This window comes from Eublepharis macularius, chromosome 1 (genome assembly GCF_028583425.1).
Source record: "Eublepharis macularius isolate TG4126 chromosome 1, MPM_Emac_v1.0, whole genome shotgun sequence".
Taxonomy (NCBI): Eukaryota; Metazoa; Chordata; class Lepidosauria; order Squamata; family Eublepharidae; genus Eublepharis; species Eublepharis macularius.
The window spans coordinates 183,881,169-183,904,602 of NC_072790.1; the positions used below are offsets into that span (position 1 = coordinate 183,881,169).

Below are 23,434 nucleotides of genomic sequence, written 5' to 3' on the forward strand. Positions count from 1 at the left end.
GGTTTATCCTCAAAATAAAATTGTGAGGTATGTTAAGTTGACAGAACGAGACAGGGCTAAGATCATCCAGACAGCTTTACAGCAATGTGGTAAGAGCCAGTGTGTTGGAGTGTGGGAGACCCAGGTCTAAAATCATATTCTGCCACAGAAATTCACGGGATGACCTTGAGCTAATCACACACACTCAGCCTGACCTACCTCCCAGGTTGTGGAAAGGATAAAATGGAGGAGAGGAGAATGATGTAAGTTGCTTTAGGTTTCCATCAGAGAGAAAAGTGAGGTATAAATGAAAATAAATAGAATCAAGATCTACCCCTCATCTCAGTGGCATTCTTGGATAATAACTGCCAGAGATTAGGCCTGATTTGGATCCGTGACATTCACCCCGAATTATACTGCTCTCCTTCAAAGGGAGCCTTCACAGTTCAGCTCATGGGGAGTAAGGGGGTGGATGGGAGCTGCAAGGCATCTCTTCCTCCTTATTCCAGCCTGCCGCTTCTGCGGCAGTCAGCAGGGGCCGAGTGACAACCTGCTTCTGAAACCACCACGCTCTGGGGCCAGGATGGTTTCTGTGCTGGCCGTCTCGTTTTGCCGCTGCCGCGCCATGCCTCCCTCCCCAACAAACGTAGAGAGGCTGCTCTTCTCGCACGACGGCGGTGGGATCCCTCTTCGCTCCCCCGCAAGCTGGAAGGCGGCTCGCGCACTAAGCAGGTGCACGCTCAGCCTTCTCATTGGCAGCAGCTGCAGCAGCCGCGGCCTCGGGGGTGGGGGTAGCTGCTCTTCCCGCCCCTGCAGACAGGTAGGATGAACGCGAGCAGCGGCGCGCGGCGCGGGAGCTTCTCAGCTCTTCTCTAGCCGGGAGGGGGACGCGGCTGAGGCGAGGCTCGTGTACCTAGCGTGGCCGGGGTAAGGGCAAGAAGGGAAGCAGGCGGCTCCATGCAGGCGGGCAGCCTTCAGGTAAGTGCGCACTGCGCAGCTGGCGACGAGAGAAAGGGGAGGGCGGGAACGCCGAGCGGGAGTCTTTGCTACGGAGGAAGGCTGGCGGGGGAAGGTGAGGTGGGAGGGGAAAGAACTTCAGCCTCACCCCCCCCCCCCGCCCCGGCCCGGTTCTTGCCAGCCAAGGTAAATCTCTGCCCAAACGAGTGTTCTCCCCTCGCCTGCGAGTGACCAAGAGCTTCTGGGGCGCCCAGTAAATGAAAGGGCGGGGAGGCAGGCGCGTCCTTTGGGGGTAATAAAGTACGAAGGGAGGGAGGGATTGATGCAAAAGCCGCGGCTGGCGCGCTGCCTGTGAGTGAGCCAGGGACGCTGCAGTGGGAGGACAGAGTTCACCCTGGCGCTGGGTATTCCTCTACGTGGCGGGAAAGGAGGGAGGTTGGAGAGCCGGAGAATCTCCGGGAGGGACCGAGTGGCGATTAGGAAGCGAGAGTCTTGTCCTGCCGCTAGAGAGCGCCCAACAGAGGAAGGGGCAGTTGCAGTAACCTGGCTGGATAGGTTTCATTTTCATGCGAGTGGCTGGCAAGTGCTGCTGTAGATCCGAGCGCCCTGCCTCCTCGAAAGGAGCAGGGAAGCCGGCCCAGTGCTCAGCCGGTTTGCTGTTTCTGTTGCAGACCATTGCAATCTGGATGCCCTTTGTGGATGAAAGATGTATCATGGAATGAACCTGAACAGCAGGGATCCGTTCCTAGAGAAGCCGCGGCAGCAGCAGCCTCCAGCGCAGCATCAGCAGTGTTCCCAGGCCAGGCTCTCCCTGGTGGTCTTATGGTTCCAGCTGGCTCTGTGCTTTGGCCCTGCACAGATCACAGGTGGTAAGTGAGTGAGGGACTGGTATGACAGCTGGAGGAAGAGTGCTGTGCTGGGGGAGAGGGAGGCAGACTGGTAGCGCAGGTCCCCCTTGGAAGGAAGAGACAGCCTGACAGCTTTTGGCTATTGATCTTTGCATACTAAATGCTAAAAGGGGAAACCATTCTCCCACTGTGTTGCCTGACTCAAATCAGTAGATACTAAAAGAAAATTCCTGTCATCCCTTTAGGAAGGCTGAAGGCAAACAGGCTTTGCCTCTCATTCTAGATGTGAATGACTTTTGAATGGCTACCTCCTGCCCATGTTCATATACTGAGGATTGTTCCTAAACATACTCAAAAATCTGCTTTCTGTGCCCTAGAACTGGTGCTTCATGTACATAGATGTGGGTTCTTTTTGCCCCCCACACAGATAAAATCCTGCCAGGAAAGCACAGTCATTTCCTCCACCCCTGTTTCATGCTCTGTTGCACATTAACAGGAGAATCACCCTGTTCCTTCTCTACTGAGAGAGACAGAGAGAGAGAGAGCTTTACACATTGATATTAATAGAAGGAACTCCTACTATCTTTGGTGTTCCAAAATGTGCATGAAGAAAAGCTGCAGGTAGATGCTGACCAAGGAAATGGCTCCTCTTTCTGTTTTTACCCAATGTTGTATTTATATATATATCGTGATACAGAATCATATACCAAATACAGAGGCTTAAAGTGAGAAGAGCAACAAAAACCAAATTGCAGCAAATAGCTCTCTCTCAAATACAATGAACTCCAAAACTAGAAATGTTTTAAAGTGCTCAGTGCTATAATTTAGAAATATATACAAAAAGTTCTACAACAGTCTCAGTAATAACACTATGTCAATAATATTCCATATCAGTATCTCAACAATATTGCATTTAAATGTCAACAGCCTTCATAATTTATACAAGTGAGGAAGGTCAAGAAGTCCATACGTAGTACAGTCAGTTAAGGGTTCCAATCAATCACTATGAATTGCACTTGCCCGTTTCACTCCCAATACTCCAGTGTAGCTGGGTCGTAATTCAAGGCATCATAATTCACTCTTCCAACACAACAGTTTTCATGGGGAGGTCACAGTTTCAAACTTGCCTGACAAACTGCTAGCGTGGTTTGTTTTGCACCCATGTGCTTTGTCAGGGGCATTACATGAACAATTTCAGACTATTCATCATGTTGGACGTACTTCTGTTGTTAGCTGATGGACATCATAGCCGTCCTATCAGTTTGATCCCATTCCCTAGGTAAGTTTGATTCCACCTCTCAGGCAAGTGAAATTGGTTGCTGACCAGTGTGTTAATTCATTTTGTGTAAACTAAAAAAAGCAAACTGTAATTTTTCATTTGGCAAATACTTTAAAATGCTCTAAAGAGGAATTGCATTCTCTGAGACAGTTTTCATCTCTTACATCAAGTATTAGGAGAAATTCCATGCTGGTTTTTTTCAAGACAGCTATCCTATTTGAGGGTAATATAGGAAACTTTCAAAATATGTTTATACCATCTATTGTGGAAGCTTTTTGTATTATATCTTTAGAGTTCAATTATCACTTGAAAGCATCTTTTTTAAAAAAACTGAAGGCTTTAAGAGATTTTAAAATAAAAGAATGGAAAGTTATTAGAAGAATCTGTGTTTGTGGGTGGGTGAGGGCTCTTCAAGCATAGCACTTTCACTACAATAAGGTGCTTAGGCAAATGATGTGAGCAAGATTAGAGTCCAGTAGGGTCTTAAGGACCAACAGTGTGTGTCTCCACATTTCCTGAATGACTTTCACTATTTATGGAGGTAAAAGTGTGTCAGTGAAGATATTGCTGAGGTTTCTCACATTGTGTTGAGAATCAAGTGGTCTCTTGTATTTGATTGCAGCTTGGAAGTTTTCAGTAATCATGAAGACTAGTCATCTCCTGTTTTTAAGACTATTGATAAGCACCCTACTTAATAACTTTATTGTTAGCCAGACCTTATGTGCTTTTACAAGTTTAACTATGTTAAAGCTGCTTACTGCTTGGAGAAATGATCCAAGAAAAGTGCCAGATCGCAATGCAACCAATTATATGTTCTTGAGTCTTTTGAATTCAGTAGACTCAAGCACATTTCATTCTGAATTGGTTCGTAGCTGAGACCTGCTCAGGAAGCTGTATAAGTATTTCAGTGAGAGATCCTATGGAAATAACCAGGCTTGTATGAGTGATTCATATTGATGCTAGAATTTCAATGGGATTCCAGCACTGGAGGCTAGTCACCAACTTAACGTATCCACATTGGACCAACCAATGACCAAATGAGACAGAGCACAATAGCCAGGGCTTTTTTTGGTGGTGCTTACTGGTACTGAGTACCTGTACCTCAAAAAAGAAGCAACTGACAATAGCTATGTGGGATGTGTGTGGGCCTTTCCTGTGTTGCGCACCTGCCTGACACTTTTTTTTGGCTGTTATGTCTGTGATAACACTATTCCTTGACTTGAATATTGTGATGTTATACTAAGGGGCTGTTGTACCAGATAGTCAAGACTTAACACAACGTTGCCATTATATTTATCTTCAGGCAGGATTTTTTGTACTGTGGGCATTAATAATGCAATAAAAATGTTGCTGCTGCCAGGTGGCAGTGCTTCTGTAGTTATTGAGGCTGCCATTTAATATACTTTCCCTTGAAAGTGAGCTCTGTTAAAATAAGTGGAACAAATTCAAACAAATAAGTCCTGGATTAAAACACAGTATGTTTGCATAGAGTATAAATATGGTAAACTAGATTATGTGACTTTGTGGGATACAAAACCTTACTCTGTTTCCTGAACAAACTATTGTGCTGGGCTAGATGTTAGAAATGGGTATTACAAAAAAAAATTAATATAGAATTGTAAATCACTTTCATCATTTACAATGAACTGAACGCATTATAATGTTCTAAATTGTCTCTGTGATGGACTGTCAAAGACAAAAGATGGTCATACTGCTTGTTTACTTTGTTAAATAATATTTTTTTATTAAATGGAATCAGTGGTAAACATTGTTTTAGTGCATTTTCTAACGTATTTTAGTTGTATATGCTAGTTATGCTAGTCTATGTTGTAGAATGTAAACATTATCTTTTGCCAATGTTCATTTGTGGAAATCCAAATTTAAAGTCAGGGACTGTACTGTGGAATTCATAGAACTAATCTAGTTTAACCGTTACATCAGATAAGTCTGAATGAGAAAGGCTTAACTTCTGGTACATTATATAAATATTGTCAGATATGAGGAGTGGAAAAAGGAAGGAGTCTTTATAATCTAGGCAGAGAGTAGGAGTAGGGATCCCAGGTCCCCAGTGGGGGTGGGGGAAATCCCCTGCTCCAACTCTCTGCCCCCTCCCCCCACTCACTGGACCTATGGCAGGTGGAAAGGTGGGGGAGCAGGGCTTCCAGGCTCACTCCTGGGGCAGTGTGATGTTGTTGCGCCTCCCCAGGAACACCCCTGTGCTTTAGAGCAGGCCAATTTGGACCCAAGTGGGCTGAACTGCCCCCCTGCAAAGCTCAGGAGCTCTTCTGGTCCCTGCACAATGATGTCAGTTCCCAGAAGTGATGTCATTACATTGCTCCAGGAGCGCTCATGTGAAGACAGCAACAAAGGTGTGTGCCAGGTCCCTCCCTTCCCACCGGGAGGGTAAGGGGGCCAGGCAACCCTTGGTAGGAGGGATTATTTAAATTAGGTTGTCAAGAAGCTAGCTGCAATACATGTATTTAGCTTGATAGTGCAGAAAATTAGTATCTATAATGCAAGAAAAATCCTACATCCCGATTCAACCCTGGGGGATCCATTGTTCCAATTTTGAAAATAAACTCAATTTCAGCAGTTTCATGTTGTAATTTTCCTTTGAAGTTTCCCTGCAGCTAGAGAACTTCTATTCTTAAGTCAGCAATGGAGTCTCCTGAGAGATTAATGTTGTGATTTGTTTATATCAGATTTATGTCCATTCATTCTTTTGGGAAGGTACTGACCTGTTTGTCCAATGTAGAGAGTGGAAGGGCATTGCTGACACTTGATGGCATATATCATGCTGGCAGATGAACAAATGAATGAGCCTGAGATGGTATAGCTGGTGTTGTTAGGTCCAGTGATTATGTTGTTGGAGTCGTCATATTCACTGCCTCATGGCAATTTTTATCAATAGTTAAAATTTCCTGTAACATAACATCTGGTTTTGGATGGCCGAGGAGAATTGCAGGAGCAGATTCCAGGGTGCCTCCCCTTCCCCCCTCTCCACTATTTATACCTATGTTGCTGTTTGGGGTTTTTAAAAACTCTCCAATGGACTTTTTAATTTTTTTTAGGCAGATAGACAGATATGGACCCACAAGGACTTGCAGAGGGTGTCTCATTTTCCCTCTCCTCCACCATGTCCTCTTTCCCTTCCCTGCCCCCCATAGTCTGTCCCCCTTTTCCTGATTCGTTCTCTCCTTCCCACCCACCTTTGTCTAACCCTCCCCCTTGTCTTCACCTTTCTCCTTCTTTCCCAGGCAGCCCTCCTCAATGGCCCAGTTGCATGGTGCCAGCTGAGCCAGGCCCAGTTGAATGGTAGGAGATCTACAAGGACTTTCAGAGGTACTGCACTTTGCCCTATATACCCTTCTCAGGGCTGGATCTACATATTTTTGAGGGGGGGCAAAAGTGAAAAATGGCACCCCCTTATATTTTTTCTTTATATATACATATATGATCAATGTTTTAATATATATAATAAACAACTCTTAAACCACAGAATAAATTGTGTTGACTTCTATGAATTGTTAATAATAACAACTTTACTGTTAATAATAACAACTTTACATTATCTTATCCGTCATTAGCTAAGCATTCCTCCTAGAATTCTTTTTGTTGTAGGGAGCTAAGGGAGTTCATAGGCAGACATGCATGTTAGATATTAGGAAGACAGAGTTTAAAGAACTCAAGAGGCATAATGAGAGTCATTTAATGGCAAAAAATACTGAAAGGGAGAGGAGCAAGTGAAGGGTGGGCTCTCCTAAAACAAGAGCTATTGCAAGCTCAAGCTGTCAATATTCCAGTAAGACAAATGTGGTAGGCAACTCACAATGACTAGGGAAATTTAAACGCCAACAATGGAAGCCCACTACCCAAATAAAGAAAAAAGATTCAAATTCTTTATTGTAGAAAAATAACATTTATTGGTTAGCCAAGGCAAGTTTCTGACACCCAAAAGAATCCACAGCAGATGCAAAGTAGAGATATATGAAAAGTAAACTCTCTTGCTAGGGCATCATGTCCTTAGGAGAAAATGCAGATAACTACTTAACTTCAACTAAAAGTGAACTTTTCTGGCTTTTTTTCCTGCAAAACTTCTCACTGCATCATAATTTATGGTATTTGCCACATCACTTTCAATAGACAATATAGCCGGTCTTGACAAATGCTCCTGATACATTGCTGACCTGAGGTAATCTCTTTTGGCTGGAGATCAGATCTAATTCTGGGAGATCTCCAGCCTGGAAGCTAGCAACCACCATACCCATAAGGCTGGATGCTAAGGACTGTTCTTACTAGTGGTGTAAAATTTCCACACGTTTTGAAGCCATAGGAAAAAGGTTCCTCTTTTTTTTTTTTTGCTACAGAAAAATAACCTGGGAAATTGGGGGGGAAATTGATATGTATGCAATACTTAACTTACTTTCCTGTCAAACCATGTATTATTTTATTGATTTAACAACTTAGCATATAGAAGTGTGCTATGTGGAATAATGACATTTAAAAGTATAAAGTATATTAGTATCCCACGCCCCTACCTTCCTGCCTTGGTTTGATCATCTCCCTCAGTGCTGATCTCTGAGCAAATACAGCAAATAGAACGGCGCCTGCCTGCTGCTGAGGTGATGAAGGAGCCCCCCCACTCCATGCGCACGTGCACTCTGTGCCGTCCCACCTTTTGGCGCCGTGGCACTTCAAGCTCTTCTCATCCCAGGCAGCAGCGTGCAGACACAGAGACGGGGGAAAAAGCGAGTGAGCCAGGCACGAGCATCTATTTGCTGGGAAGAGGCAAATGCAGATCCCCCTCCTTGCCGGCGCGCAGGCTGCCCTCTCTTTGATGGAGCAAATGGAGGCGCCTGCTGGCTGCCAGGGCCTGGGGCGGGGCGGCAGTGGAGCTCTTCCCCTTCCCCTCCCCCTTCATGCACATATGCCTTCTGCTGGCTGTCTCACCGTTTGGTGTGCTTTGCTCTTGAGAGTTGAGGCAGAAAAAAAAACAAGAGGGAGAGCTGGGCACGAGTGGCTGTTTACTGGGGAGATGAACTCAGATTCCTCTCTTTGCCCGTTTGCCGCCCCCTCTTTGACGGTGCCCAGGGCAGGCAACCCCCCCTGCCCCCCCAAGATCCGGCCTTGGCCCTTCTCCCCACTATTTCCTCTTTTCCTCTTCCTGGCAGCCTCCATAAGCTCATCTTTCTCTGCATCCTTCTCTCCTTCTAGCCCACTTATCAACTTACCTTTTATTTGCTCCCATCTTCATCTATATTTCTTAATTTACTTCACAATGGGGAATCAAAGTAGTTTACATCATTCTCCTTGCCTCCATATTATCCTCACAACAGCCCTAAGAGGTAGGTTAGGCTGAGAGCGTGTGACTGGATCCAAGTCACCCTATGAGCTTCCACAGCAGATTGGTGATTTGAACCTGGGTCTTCTAGAGCTGACTCTGAAACTCTTAACTGCTACACTACTCTGGCTTTTGTGGGGGTAGAAGTGGGCTGCTGTTGAGCAGTAGCAAGTTGCTAGGTCTGGGTGAGTTATGCAAGTCATGTGGTATCAAGTCATCTGGTGGTTGCTTCTGAGCCCGGTCCCAATCAGTCCTCCCTCAAAGGTCAAAACAGCCATAGAAAGGGACCTGCCCCTTCCCTCTGCCTTTTACTGACAGAAACCAAGCCTGGAATAGTGGCCAATGGTTGCCTAGCAACAGCTACTGAGAGCATTTGATTAAAGCTACAGGCACTCTTTTTATCATATTGGGTTTTTTAAAAAAATCCAATGTATTTTTTTTTTTTAGATTTCAGATTTTTCTATAAACTTGGGGCATTTTTCAGTTGTGTAGGAAGATCAGTCTTGTCTGTTCATGGCTCCAGCCTCTGCATTTATGTATCCTCAGATCAGGGCCACTTGGCTATCAGTATATAAGATGATATGAGGTTATGATTGGAACATTTTTTTGGTATGTAGTTAGTTGATAGACTCAATTCTTGATATATTCTTTGTTCTGACCATGTACCAAAGAAATTACAAAACTTTCCAGCTGATGCAAGAAAGTTTAAAATGGGACCTTTTCAGTTTGTATATAATGGCAGATTATTTAAAGAGTCTATTCTCCACCTAGTTTATAAATGATTTTCAGAAACATCTGCAAGTACCCCTTATAAAATATCACAAATGCTGTTGGGACAATTAGTGATCATGCATGAATGAAGAAGCTATGCACATACTTGGACTTTAACACAAAAAGGATTAATAAAATCTCTGTTTAAGCTCAGTGTTAGTTTCTTGAAGATAATTGTGAATCTAGAATATGTATTTTTAATTTAACTTAATTTTTTCATTAGCCTCCAGAAATTCCTTGAGAGTGACTCAAGTTTGCTGCTTAAACTCCTCCTCCAGCATAACCTGGAGTTATAGCAGTTCAGTCCTGACTGAGCCTAAGAAAATGTTAAGCTACTTCTCCACCTTTCTTAGAATAGCTGGAGTTGTTCCTCAGCAACTGTGGGCCAAACTAGAGCTGATGGCTGTGATGTCAGAGAGATGCAAGATGACATTAATCGCACCTCTCAGCAGTCAGATCCTGAGGAAGACTCTCTTTCCCTAGCAAGTGAAGGCAATAAAATGCTCAAGTTGCTAACTGAGCAAAGATGAGGTTTCAACCATTTGCTTAGCTGTCAAAGTGGGCCAGAAGGATGACTGATAGTTTAACTCATGCGGGACAATAAAGCCAGAGGCTATATGCAATTTGTGCACCCTAGCACCGCTGGAGGGAGGCTTCCCTAGGGGATGACACCATGAGGGATGCAATTCTAAGCCCAGAGGAAAAGCCACCAATGGCGGAAAAGGTTATAACCTCTGAACATCCTTTCTTCTGGATGCCTGTGATCTGGAGAAGTTATGCACCCATTCCACTGAAAGAGATGCTGAGGTAATCTCTGTAACTCTCAAGGAGACTAGCAAGAATGTTTTTTATATTCTTTCTTAGCTCTGCCATAGTGTTTGTGTTGTGATATGTGTTTCTCTGTGTTTCTGTGCTCTGTAGTGTATCTAGGTGTAGCATAATAAAGATCTTTCTCTGTTTAAGAAAGTAGACACTGGGCAAATCCACATGCCCTCGGAGCATCCCAGCATTGTGCTAAATGTTTGCTAAACACCCGGAAATATAGTAAAATCAAAAAGAGTCCAGTAGCACCTTTAAGACTAACCAATTTTATTTTAGCATAAGCTTTCGAGAATCAAGTTCTCTTCGTCAGACGCCTGATACAGAGACTGGTCAAACACAGAAGAGCAAGAGAGGGAAGAGGCAATTAGGGGGGGAGGGGGAGGGAGCAATCAAAACATTCCTTTGCTAGTATATGTAAACATCTCCTTTTGGTGTGTGTATCAGTTGGCTTCAAAGGAGTTTGCCCTGTTAGTTTGTAGAAGCCAAACAGCTAGACCATCCAATTCCAATGCAGTATGGGCCTTCGGTAACCACAGCTCTCCCTGCCAGATGCATCTGACAAAGAGATCTGTGGTTCCCGAAAGCCCACGCCAGGTACCACTGAGCTCCCCCAGACCCCACCTCTGTAAAGGAAATCTGTTACCTGTGGTAATGTGATAACCATTCATAGTCCCTATTCAGTCCCAGCTTGACAGAGTCAAATTTGCACATGAATTCCAGTTCAGCAGCCTCCCGTTGGATTTTGTTTTTGAAAGGTTTCTGTTGAACTACAGTGACCTTTAAGTCTTTGATGGAATGTCCTGGTAGATTGAAGTGTTCTCCCACTGGTTTCTGGACGTTTCCATTTCTAATGTCAGATTTGTGTCCATTTATTCTTTTGCGTAGAGGTTGGCTGGTTTGTCCAATGTACAGAGCAGAAGGACATTGTTGGCACATGAGGGCATATATCAGATTGGAGGATGAGCAGCTGTAAGAGCCAGAGACAGTGTAGTTGATGCCATTGGGTCCTGTAATTGTATTCCCTGGGTAGATATAGGGGCAGAGCTGGCATCTGGGTCTGTTGCAGGGCCTGGTACCTGTGCTGGTGACTCTGCTGGCCGATTCATGGTTGTGAGTGAGAAGTCGTTTAAGGTTGGGGGGCTGTCTGTAGGCAAGGAAAGGTCTTCCACCCAGGGCTTCTGAGAGAGAGGTATCATTTTCCAGGATGGGTTGTAGCTCATCTTTCTAGCACGATTTCTGAAATGGTGCTAGAAAGACGCTATATTTCCGGGTGTTTAGCGAACATTTAGTGCAACGCTGGGACGTGCCAAGGGCGTGTGGATTTGCCCCCTATTAAAGTCTTTCCCTGGCGCCTTGACACTTGTACAGGCTCACCAGCACATATCTAGCTGGGATAGGGCCCAGAGGAGGAGGGATTGGGGGAAATTGAGGGCTCCTCTTCTCCCCACACAGGCACCGGCACAGCAGCATTGTGCCCAAACTTGCTGGTGCAGGGAAAGCTGGAATAAGTTTAATGGTGGTATTCTGAAGACAGCTGAACCAAAGGAGGGACAGTGTGAGGTTTTGCCCTCTCTTACACACACAGACCTCCCCTGGGGTGTAACAGTGGCATCCTCATGGCTACCGTGAGAACGCTGCTGCCATTTTAACCTAATTTAAAATGGGCCTGCAGCAGGGTGGGCTGAGACACTCCCCCTTGCCCCATGTGTTTTATCAAATGTCAAAATGGCTATGATGTACACTCAACTGTTTTGGCACTTGAAGAGGCACTGGGGTGGGGTGGGGGGTGGGATAATAGTGCTGTGCTGCAAGCCTAATACTGATTGGGCTCTTACAACATTTTAAAATGATTTTAAAAGGGCTGCAGCATTCTTGTGGCAGCCATGAGGACACCATCACATCTAGTTTTGCCCTCAGTTACCAGCTTAAAAACTAACTTTCTGCCTCCTGAGCTGTGTACTATTGATCTAATTCAGCAGTGAACCCCAACCTCATCCTTCCCAAATCCCTTAAAAAGGACTTCTCAAACCCTCCAGCTTTGTAGTAGGTTCTGTGTCCCACTCCTTATTCTATAGAAATCACTGGATTCCAGCCCCCTCTAAACCTGTAGATGGCCTTCTACCCAAGCCTGCTTCCCCTGCTTCCAAACCTTCACCCTTTTGCTGAATCACAGATTCCCAACTTGGTTTCAGTTTGGATTTTCATTTGCCCCAGACCTACTTCCCCTATGGCTGGATCACAGCTAGAGATGGGCACGATTGGCATTACGATTTGAAAAAAACCCTGATAATGGCGTTCGCGCCATCGGGACCTGGCTGATCGGTGCTGTCCACGGCAACCGATCCAGCGGTTGGGGGTTTGCTTGTTTGGGGCTTGATCAGATCGATTGGTTTTAATTTGGGATTGCAAACACTCTGGCGCCAGGAATCAATTCCCCTGGCAACGGAGCCAGGGGAATGCCTGAGCTGTGTTTGCCCTCCTTCTGTCGCCCTGGAAATGCAAATGGAAGCCCAGCTTTCCTTGATCAGCAGGGCTTCCTTCCAACCACAGAGCAGCCAGCAACACATCATCATTTGGGAGAAGAGAGGGGAGGGAGGGGGAAGGGGGTGTTCTGTAGCCATGGGCACTCCAAATGTTTTTTGCTTTTTTAAAAAATGGGGCTTTGTAGGAGGAATGGCTGTTTTTCTGTCTGTCACTCTCTGTTTTTAACCTGCTTTTAAAACACTGTATTTTGTGGGAAAACCTCATTCACGGCTCTGTGTGTGTGTTTAAAAGGGAGTGGGTAAAAGCTGGATCCAGATGCTTTTAAATGGATCCTCATGAATTCATATGATTTTTATATTGAAACAAAACAAAAAGGCTGTCATATTATAGATCATGTCCTAGTCTACAGACAGCAACAAAACAATCATGCATCCACTAATCTGTGGCGCTGCCACGGCACAAAAACATGCTAAAAAAGCACGGATCCGCATGGATCCTCTAGGTTTTTATATGGGACCACCCAAAATCCACCATACAATCCCAGATCATGTCCATTGCCACAAAAGGGGCAAAAAAAAATCAGTTATCCACCGCTTCGTGGCACTTCCACGGTGCAAAAACATGGTCTAAAAGCATGGATCCTCGTGATTTTTATGTAGGGCCACCCAAAATCAACCATACAATACCAGATCATGTCCATTGCCACAAATAGGACCAAAAAAATCATTCAGCCACCGCTTTGTGTGGCAGCACCACGGCGCAAAAACATGGTTCAAAAGCACGAATCCCCATGGATCCTCTTGATTTTTACATGGGGCCACCCAAAATCCACCATACAAAACCAGATCATGTCCATATCCACAAATGGGACAAAAAAAATCATTCATCCACCGCTTTGTGGCAGCGTCACGGTGCAAAAACATGGTTCAAAAGCACGGATCCTCATGGATCCTTTTGATTTTTACATGGGGCCACCCAAAATCCAGTATACTGTCCCAGATCATGTCCAATCAGCGCCGGATCCAGGGTTGCCCACGCCCGGGACAATCCTTGGCTTACTGCCTTGCGCACGCTCGCAGCATGCTCGCGATCCCCGCGCTGCGTGATGATGGCACTTTGGTAACGTCATCACGCAGGGTGGACAGAGGCAGCGTGTGGGGCTGAGAAGCCGCCTGCCCCATTCGCCTCCCCGCAGGCAAATGGTGCAGGCGGTCTCGCAGACCCCCGCGCTGCTTTCGCCTGCTCCGCAGGACAGGGGGCAGCCGGCTTGCCGCACACCCCCTGCCCTCCAGGGCAGGCGAAAGCAGTGGGGGGAGCTGCAAGGCTGCCTGCAGCATTCGCCTCCCCGCAGAACAGGGGGCGGCCGGCTTGCCACACACCCCCTGCCCTCCAGGGCAGGCGAAAGCAGTGGGGGGGGCTGCGAGGCTGCCTGCGGCATTCGCCTCCCCGCAGAACAGGGGGCGGCCGGCTTGCCGCGTACCCCCTGCCCTCCAGGGCAGGCAAAAGCAGTGCGGGGGGCTGCGAGGCCACCCGTGCCATTCGCCTCCCCTGCGCTGCTTTCGCCTGCCCTGCAGGATGGGGCGGCTGACTTGCCGGGCACCCCCTGCCCTGCAGGGCAGGCAAAAGGGAGCGCGGGGGTTGCGAGGCTGCCCGTGCTGCCCGCACTGCCACCTCTGCTCTAAGTGTGTGTGTGTGTGAGAGAGAGAAAACGTCCCCTCCCTGAGGGGCGGCGGCTCATCACCAGGTTAAAAACTCCCCCCCTCTGCTCTGTGTGTGTGTGTGTGTGTGTGTGTGTGTGAAAACGTCCCCTCCCTGAGGGGAGGCAGCTCGTCGCTGGGTTAAAAACTCCCCCCCCCTTTGCTCTGTGTGTGTGTGTGGGGGGCGCCCCTCCGCTTTGGCCTCCCCAATCCCAGATCGGAAACGGGACCTGATCGGTGTGGATTGGTGATCTGGGGTCGTCGCCGGCGTGGATCCACGATCAGCTTGATTGGTATCTTTTGGGGGGGGGGATCATGCCCACCTATAATCACAGCCCCATGGACTCTTTTCAGGATGTCACATTGCCTGCCTTTTCTTGCATGCTAAGAAGAGAAGCAAAACAGTAACATGAGGGCAATCAGTGTAGGAGAGGATCTCCTGATGATTCTGAGAGCAGAACCACAAGTGACAAAAGGCACAGATTGGACATTTGTCAGCTTCCCTCAAGTTCTGATGGGAAATGTAGGCAGCTTGGCGGAATGTTGGACAAATGACAGTTGAAAAGTCCATTGGACAGCAGTCAGAGAGCGAAGCTGCGAGACCAGGATGCCTACATTTCCCATCAAAACTTGAGGGAAGCAGACAAGTGTCCAATCTGTGCCTTTTGTCACTTGTGGTTCTGCTCTCTCTCATGGCTTGTCCCTTGCTGCAGAACACCACCAGGTGTTTGATGTGTGTTTCCTGTCTCCAGCTCCTTTGATCTGTTACCTATGGTCCTGACTTGTATGGTCATAATTCTAGCTCCCTCTCTAGCTGTCACATGACTTCTTATGTGCTTTGCAGCTTAGTGGGTTCCATGCTGGGTCTAGAAAAGTTGAAGACCACTAGTCTCAGCTGTCGCCTGCTTCCTTCTTCCTGATGAATGTTGGACAGCCATATGTGATGCTTTTCTGAGCAAGCTAAGAAGTGTTTTTGCTGCTGATGCACAAGTTTAGGGAAAAGACAGAAGAGGAAAGGATCTCAGGAAGCTCTTTAAATGCTTTTCCAAACACCTCTTTCTCTCGTTGATTAGCATATTAACCTTTTATTGATGCATGGTGTCCCTCTTGTAATTATATTCCGAAGTGTTTAACTATTTCTATATTATCAGTTACAAATGAATGGATAACTATTTCTATGTTATCAATTACAAATGAACGAATATTCAATTTATCTAAAAATGAGTATTCACTTCAGAAATTCATTGATGGATGTGCCAAGATACGCATAAATTTTGTTCCTTTTCTGTAAGCTGCTTGGTTCATTTTTTTAAAAAAAATCTAGCCCTGTTTTAAATGCTGACCAATGATATGTAAAGGAGAGAGACTGCATGGTCTTATGAAGAGATTCTACTGGTTTTGTATTGGATGGCAGAACTATTTTTAGGCATATTCTGTCTTTTATTAGTTACTGTGGGAGATATGGCATCCTTTTCCTATAAAGGTTTTATCTGCATTGGCCTGTAATTAACTTGGAGGTGTATGGAAACAGTCATGTATAAAAACCTTTCCCTCCTTAATGCTCATATAAAGCTATTACTTATAAATGTGCTTGTGGAACTTAAACTTGTAGTATGGAAAGCTAATTTTCATGCTGCATGCCAAAATGTAGAGAAAAGAAGGTTTAAATATGTTAATAAAGTTGATTTAATTATTAGAGCAATATTTTGGAACTCAGGAAAAACCAAATGTTGGTACTTGGTGGTCTTTGTTTTATAAGCTTCCTATGAACATAGTACTTATTTGGAGTAATGTCTTATTTCTCCTTATTCCAAATGAGTTATTTATTTTGTGGGTTAATTCTTGTACATATACACTAGTTATGTAGGGATTACCTTGGCAGTCTTATAAAGTGAATCCTCAACAGTTTTTTTATTCTAATTCTCCAAGTCCCTCATAACATGATATGCTGTTCTGATTTTACAGAATTTTGTCAACTATGTAAGTAGAGTTACATCATATTTGTTTATATTCTGGAGAGATATGTGCAGAAATGTCTTTTGGTCATTCTGACTATTGCAAGAATATGTTCTGCTGTGTGCTCAGTGGCTTTTTCCTTGGCTGTTCATGTGTTTTGGAATACTCTTCCAAATAAAATTAAAAGATCTATGTCTCTCTTATAGTTTTTGGAGGGCTTGTAAAGCATGACTGTTTAGAAACTGTGATTCCTCAAGATGATTGCTTTGTGAGTGCCTTGAAAGATAATAATCATTACTGTATTTTAAAGCTTTTTCTGAAGGTAGTTTAAGTGGGTAGCTTCAGAAGTGTTGAAGGCTTTTGCCGAGAGATTGAGTGGCACTGTGATGATTTTAAGTGTGTGTGTGTCTTTAAATGTTTGTTGTGATACAGATTAAGAGTTGGGGTGAAAAAGAGGGATGAGTGAGTGAGGTGATTGGCTGATGACTGAGAGTGTGGGCAGAGTGAACTACTGTTTTTAGTTACTGAGGAGAGAGAAAAGAGGCTTTCTGGTTTAGACAGGCAAGCTGTGTGCAGCCTAAGAGTGTCTCTGTATTTCTGAGAGACATTTTGATTCTGGTTTAAACAGGCAAACTGTGTGTGCAACTGAGAGAGAAAGTTTATGTATATCTGTGTGACTGACCCTATATAAAGAAACCTGAAGAACAGAGAACTGTCTTTGAAACCATCAAGCTTAAGTAAAGCTTAAGTATGAAACCAATATGCATCTTATAAAAATAAAAGTTTGTTTTGTTTTTTTCCATCCCAGAGTATATGTTGTTCCTATATCCCATTCCTTTCCTCAGGGCCACATAGTCCCATGAACGAAACTGATGCTTGGGCACGTTATTAAAGGGGAAATTTAACTATTTCAGAATATAATTCCTGGTGGCAGCAGTCTACCCAGAGGGTGTAAGAAGAGGATTAAAGGCAAAATCTAACTGAAAAACAAAGAGGATTGTAACAGGCACAATGTCATAAAGTTTGAACTTTCTGTAAGCGGTTGCTTTCTTGAATGTGTCTGGGAACTAGTGCACAGTCACTTTAACTGCAACTTGAAGAAACACATGTAACAATCACAACTTTGATCAATCCATACCTGAAGATGTTTCTGTCGAAACGTGGTTTATAACCGGGAGCACGTTGATTGTGTGCTTTGTGGATTGGATTGGATATAAGAATTTATATTTGATGTGAATTTTGTCAGTAAATATTTATTTTGGATTGCGTATGACCAGCCACATTGATTGAGTGAACAGGGGATTACATATGCCTTTATGAGTCATTGATAGGATTGTTTCTAGATACTTATATGATGACTGCTTATCCTATGCGCTGTTTGTAATTTTCCAACTACACAGTTGTGATTGTGATTGGTCTGCAGCAGAAAAGCAGGATTTGAGTCCAGTGCCACTTTAGAGACAGACAAGATTTTCAGGGTATAAGCTTTCAAGAGTCAAAGCTCCCTTTAGATCTTCTTGTATCTGAAAAAAAGTGTACAACCCGAAAATATTGTTGGTCTTTAAGGTGCTACTGGGCTCAAATCTTGTTTTTCTGATGGTAATTTTACTTTTGTTGTTAGAATTATGTTGTTTTTAATACTGTATTTATGGTTATACTCATTGATTCCTAACAATTAAGGAGAAAGACATGCTTATAAACATTCTAAAAAGAAAAATATAGCCCTGGAAGGAATGTTACAGAATTATTTACTTTGGCAGAGTTACTCCTTTACTAGTGTTTATCACTTTTGTTTAATAAGTCTAAGCAACTACCTGCTTGGGTCCAATGGCACAGATGGGAAGTGCTCTCTTTTAAATATTAAAAAAGGGTTTGAGAGCCAGTTTGGTGTAGTGGTTAAGAGCCGCAGGGCTCTAATCTGGAGTAGGGTTTGATTTCCTACTCCTCTGCTTGAAGCTAGTCACAGCTCTCTCAGTCCCACCCACCTCACAAGGTGATTGTCATGAGAATAATGACACACTTTGTAAACTGCTCTGAATGTGGCATTAAGTTGTCTTGAAGGGTGGTATATAAATCAAATATTATTATTTAAATATGATGAGGGGAAGAGGAAACTATTTGTTCTTTGTAATATCATAGACTAGTAATATTCTAGGTACTGATCCATAAGGACTCATGACATTTGCCCAACCACCTGCCATCTGTTACCCAAATAGGAGGTCACCTAAATTAATTGATGGAATTGGCATTAAAAGGAGACAAGCAAGACGGAGTAACTAAGAATCTCCACTAATGCTTACGGGGATTATTTCCTTAGAGAACTCTCAAATCAGGCAGATATTCAACAGGAAAGATTTTTTAATTAAAAGAGAAATAAAAAGGGCAATAACACAAATACACAGTATACATACAAGGTTAACTAAGAAAATCAAGGAGGAAAGGGGGAGAAAGCAGTTTCAGGGAAGGTGATAGTTACCAGTCTTGAAGATAAAGATCCATGAAGGCAGCAACATGACCAACGTTTCACAAATAGAAGGGGAAGAGAGGAGGTCCAAATGATGTGGGGAGGGGGTTGCAGTCAGAGGAAGGAATTGGTGAAAATCACCCTTCTATGCTGGCAGAAAATAAGATAGTGATACAAAGGAATCAATAAGCCCATAATCATTATGTATTGAAATTCTTATTGTACAGTTAATCAAAGTGGCTGATGACATGCTCATGTGCATGGCTGCCCTGCAGAAAACTGTTGTTTTGCATGCCTATGCTTTGGGGCTATGCTTCATGTCTAATTCTCTTCATGATGGCTGCCGTGCATTAAACAAGTTGCTAATATTAACTGCTGCACAACATAATTTGAAGAGGCCAGAATGTACCACGCATGGGCTTTGTTTGTAATCAACCCAGTGATGTTGAAGAGTACTGTTAATAGTGTGAGGGGTGGGCTGCAGTAGAGCTAAACCCACCAGAAATGTTTACTTATGGATTTTAACTTCAAATAAAGAATGTAAAATTATTTTCCCCACTCTTATTGGCATGCAGTGTATATAGCAATGTGGTAGATGCCTGTACAAAATATTCTTATAACACTAATAATTAGTATTCAAGCCGCATAAGTACTTATGAGAGACAGACATTTTTCTCTGCATCACATCACAGAAACAATACTGCATTATTTTAAGACACCGTATGTACAATGTACAACTGAATAGAATCAGCCCACTTGAAAAGAAAAATAAATACTGAAGTAATTAGTTCTTGTTAGCATAACTTGAAATTATAAGCGTCCCTTTCAAACAGCATAATTGGGACTAATTGCTTTATTAACCTCAACTACAACAACCTGGGGACATAAGCACAAGTTAGGTAAAATAATGGCTATCATTAGAGGGGAAATTCAAGTGTGGATAGACATGGGCTGAAGACAAATAGTATGAAAGAAGGACAACCACTTCTCTTGATGAGGGCACTCTGAGTCCTGTGGGCAGTATTTTTATTAATGCACATCTTTGTCATAAGGTGTTAAGTGGAAGAAACATTTACCCAAACAAAAGTGTTAAAATGGAGAGGCAATTGAAAATATTAAGTTGGGAGTGCCAGTGTGTGGTGTTCCTTGTCAGGCTAGATTTGTCTGAAAGTAATGCTCTGGACAGGTCTAGATCTCCATAAAAATTCTGTGTTTTAGAACTACCACTTTCATTAGGGTTGAAGCAACTCACAAGAATGTTTGGATCTAAAGTCCATGCCGGTGTTGCAATATAGAATATCACACTCAGTGGGTTACTAGATATTGGTACTACATGAAGGTTGGTCCAGGCAGATCTGAACTGAAGATGGAAGCATGATGGAGCACAGGAAGACAAATTTAAGCAGCCATCCAATACTTTTAGTTCAGTGGCACCTTAGAGACCAACAGGATTTTCAGTGTGTAATAACAACAACATTCGATTTATATACTGCCCTTCAGGACAACTTAATACCCACTCAGAGCGGTTTACAAAGTGAGTTGTTATTACCTTCAGGACAATCACCCAGTGAGGTGGGTGGGACTGAGAGAACTCTGAGAAGCTGTGCCTGATCCAAGGTTGCCCAGTTGGCTTCAAGCAGAAGAGTGGGGAAACAAACCCTGTTCTCTAGATTAGAGTCCTGCAGCTCTTAACAACTGCTCCAAACTGGCTCCTTCTTCAAAGAGCTCTGACTCTTAAAAACTTACACTCTGAAAATTGCATTGGTTTCTGAGGTGCCACTGGACTAAAATCCTACTGTTCTGATGCAGACCAATATGGCTCCTCACCTAACTATTCAGTGCTTCATTATCCTTGGAAACAAGGGCTGAGGGAATGATTGTCCTCTTTGTTATATTTGCCTTCCTTTAGATTTTTTTATGCTCTCCCCCCCCCCCCCCGGTAGAATAGAGAGAGAGAAATGGAACTTGCAAGCAGCAGCACCAATAATGCCCTACTCTTTCCTTTTTCCTTTTGAGTAGAAACAAGTATGTGCCCAAAGAGCAGCCATCGTCCCTTTACTGTGTTCTCCAGCAGGGGGACTGGAGGATTGTCTAAAGCTGCTTTGGGTATGGAGATCTCCCTTCAAGGGAAAGGATATCATTGTAGAGAAATTATTAGTAAACTAGCAGCAGAACCTGTTGTCTGAAAAAATACAATGGGCTCTAGCTCTAGCAGTGGACCCTAGGGAGGACCATGGCATCATGGCCTTCCCAAGGCTCCTCAGTGGCCATGGAGGCAGCAGAGAGCTTGGCCCCTGCGGGTGGCCTTTCTGCCGCCTCAGCAGGGCATTGGGAGGGATGTGCTGCAGCAGCTGTGGAGGTGTTGGAGAGCCTCGCCCCCCTGCCGTGGTGGCAAGCCTTGTCCCCCCCCCCACTGCTGTCTTGGCGAGCCTTGTCCCCCTGCCGTGGTGGCAGCCCGCCTCAGCCCCCCCCCCCCCCACTGTGGTGACCTTCCTGCCTCCACCACAGCAGTCTTCCCGCCATCTCTGTGGTGGTTGTGGGGCCATGCTGTGCCTTTCCGCTGACTATGCAGCCCCTCAGAGGCCTGCCACAGGTGGTACAGAAGCCTGGTGCAGACCTTTGAAGGACCCACAGCTCCCTGCCGGGTCACACCAACAACTCACTTTTATCCTGGAACAGGCGTACCCGCAGGCCCCTCTGTATGCCTGTACCAGGATAAAAAGCGAGTCTTTGCCAATATGGCTCGCCTTTTATGTAGTAAGATGTGCAAACAATATAGGGTAGCAATTACATTTTGAGGGTAGCTGCTAGAGTTGCTAGAGCCACCAGGTGGTGGCTGGAGATCTCCTGGAATTACAACTGATCTCTAGGCAACAGAGGACAGTTCACCTGGAGAAAATGGCTGCTTTGAGGGGTGGACTGTATGGAATTCTACCATGCTGAGGTCCTTTCCCTCCCGAAACCCTGCTTTCTTCAGGCTTCACTCCCCAGATCTCCAGGAATTTCCTATCTTGGAGCTGGCAACCCTAGTAGCTGCTATGCATGCCTAGTGAACAGTTGATTGATAGTTGCATGGCTGGCCTAATGGGCCTTAGAATGCAAAAATTCCAAAGCTCCAGGAGGAATCCTAGTTGCAATATTATAGCAGTAGCTGCTTTTTGGCTCAAGGTCATATGTTCTGGTTTGAGCTGTAGAGATTTATGTTGTTAGTTTGAGATGGTTCTGTTTGGAGAATGTTACAGTTACACACAGGGGTCATTTCCTAGAAAAAGAACTGCAGGAACTCATTAGCATAACTCATTAGCATATGCCACACCCCCTGACATCACCAGAAGTGTGTCAGAAGGCAACATCCACCCCTCAGGCCCCTTTCCGCAAAAGTCTCCAGGTATTTCCTTAAAGCAGAATGAACTCAAAACAGCTTACCCTCCTCTGGAGAACCAGCCCGGCTTGCACCCATTCACTCACTCTCTCAAGTCACAAATGAAAATAAAGCAGCATGAATTCCAAGCAGCTTACTGTTCCTTTGGAGCTCAGCACCGCTCGGCTTGCCCTCACTCATTCATTTACTCTCCCCCCCGCAGTCACAAATGAAAGTAAAGGAGCAGAGCAGAATTAATCCAAGCAGCTTTCCTTCCTTTGGAGCCAAGCACGACTTGGCTTGCACTCATTTTCTCTCTCTCTCTCGCTCCCCCCCCGTCACAAACGAAAGTAAAAGAGCAGAGCAGAATGAATCCAAGCAGCTCGCGTTCCTTTGGAGCCCAGCACCACTTGGCATTCACTCATTTTCACTCACTCCCCCCCCCCCGGTCACAAATGAAAGTAAAAGAGCAGAGCAGAATGAATCCAAGCAGCTTGCGTTCCTTAGGAGCCCAGCACCACTCAGCATTCACTCATTCTCTCTCTCTCCCTCTCCCCCCCCCCAGGCACAAATGAAAGTAAAAGAGCAGAGCAGAATGAATCCAAGCAGCTTGCATTCCTTTGGAGCCCAGCACCACTCGGCATTCACTCATTTTCTCTCTCCCCGCCCAGTCACAAATGAAAGTAAAAGAGCAGAGCAGAATGAATCCAAGCAGCTTGCGTTCCTTAGGAGCCCAGCACCACTCGGCATTCACTCATTCTCTCTCTCCCTCTCCCCCACCCCGTCACAAATGAAAGTAAAAGAGCAGAGCAGAATGAATCCAAGCAGCTTGCATTCCTTTGGAGCCCAGCACCACTCGGCATTCACTCATTTTCTCTCTCCCCGCCCAGTCACAAATGAAAGTAAAAGAGCAGAGCAGAATGAATCCAAGCAGCTTGCATTCCTTTGGAGCCCAGCACCACTCGGCATTCACTCATTTTCTCTCTCCCCGCCCAGTCACAAATGAAAGTAAAAGAGCAGAGCAGAATGAATCCAAGCAGCTTGCGTTCCTTTGGAGCTCAGCACCACTCGGCATTCACACATTCTCTCTCTCTCCCTCTCCCCCCGTCACAAATGAAAGTAAAAGAGCAGAGCAGAATGAATCCAAGCAGCTTGCCTTCCTTTGGAGCCCAGCACCACTCGGCATTCACTCATTCTCTCTCTCTCTCTCTCTCTCCCCACCCCGTCACCAATGAAAGTCAAAGGAGCAGAGCAGAATGAATCCAAGCAGCTTGCATTCCTTTGGAGCTCAGCACCACTCGGCATTCACACATTCTCTCTCTCTCCCTCTCCCCCCCCTGTCACAAATGAAAGTAAAAGAGCAGAGCAGAATGAATCCAAGCAGCTTGCGTTCCTTTGGAGCCCAGCACCACTCGGCATTCACTCATTTTCACTCCCCCCCGTCACAAATGAAAGTAAAAGAGCAGAGCAGATTT

At 44.9% G+C, this 23,434-nt stretch overlaps 1 protein-coding gene across 2 annotated transcripts in view; it reads left to right on the forward strand.

The window, feature by feature from the left end:
- The first annotated feature begins 901 nt into the window (after positions 1 to 901).
- SUSD4 (sushi domain containing 4) overlaps positions 902 to 23,434 on the forward strand; it is a 197,666-nt gene continuing 175,133 nt past the window's right edge. The window contains exons 1-2 of one of the 2 annotated variants that reach the window (XM_054993667.1): positions 902 to 957; positions 1,608 to 1,805. In XM_054993667.1, the coding sequence (XP_054849642.1) occupies positions 1,643 to 1,805 (163 nt within the window). In that variant the 5' untranslated portion in view covers positions 902 to 957; positions 1,608 to 1,642. Of the gene's footprint in view, positions 958 to 1,607; positions 1,806 to 23,434 lie in introns of those variants that run through there. The other variant, XM_054993674.1, reaches the window with a different exon arrangement.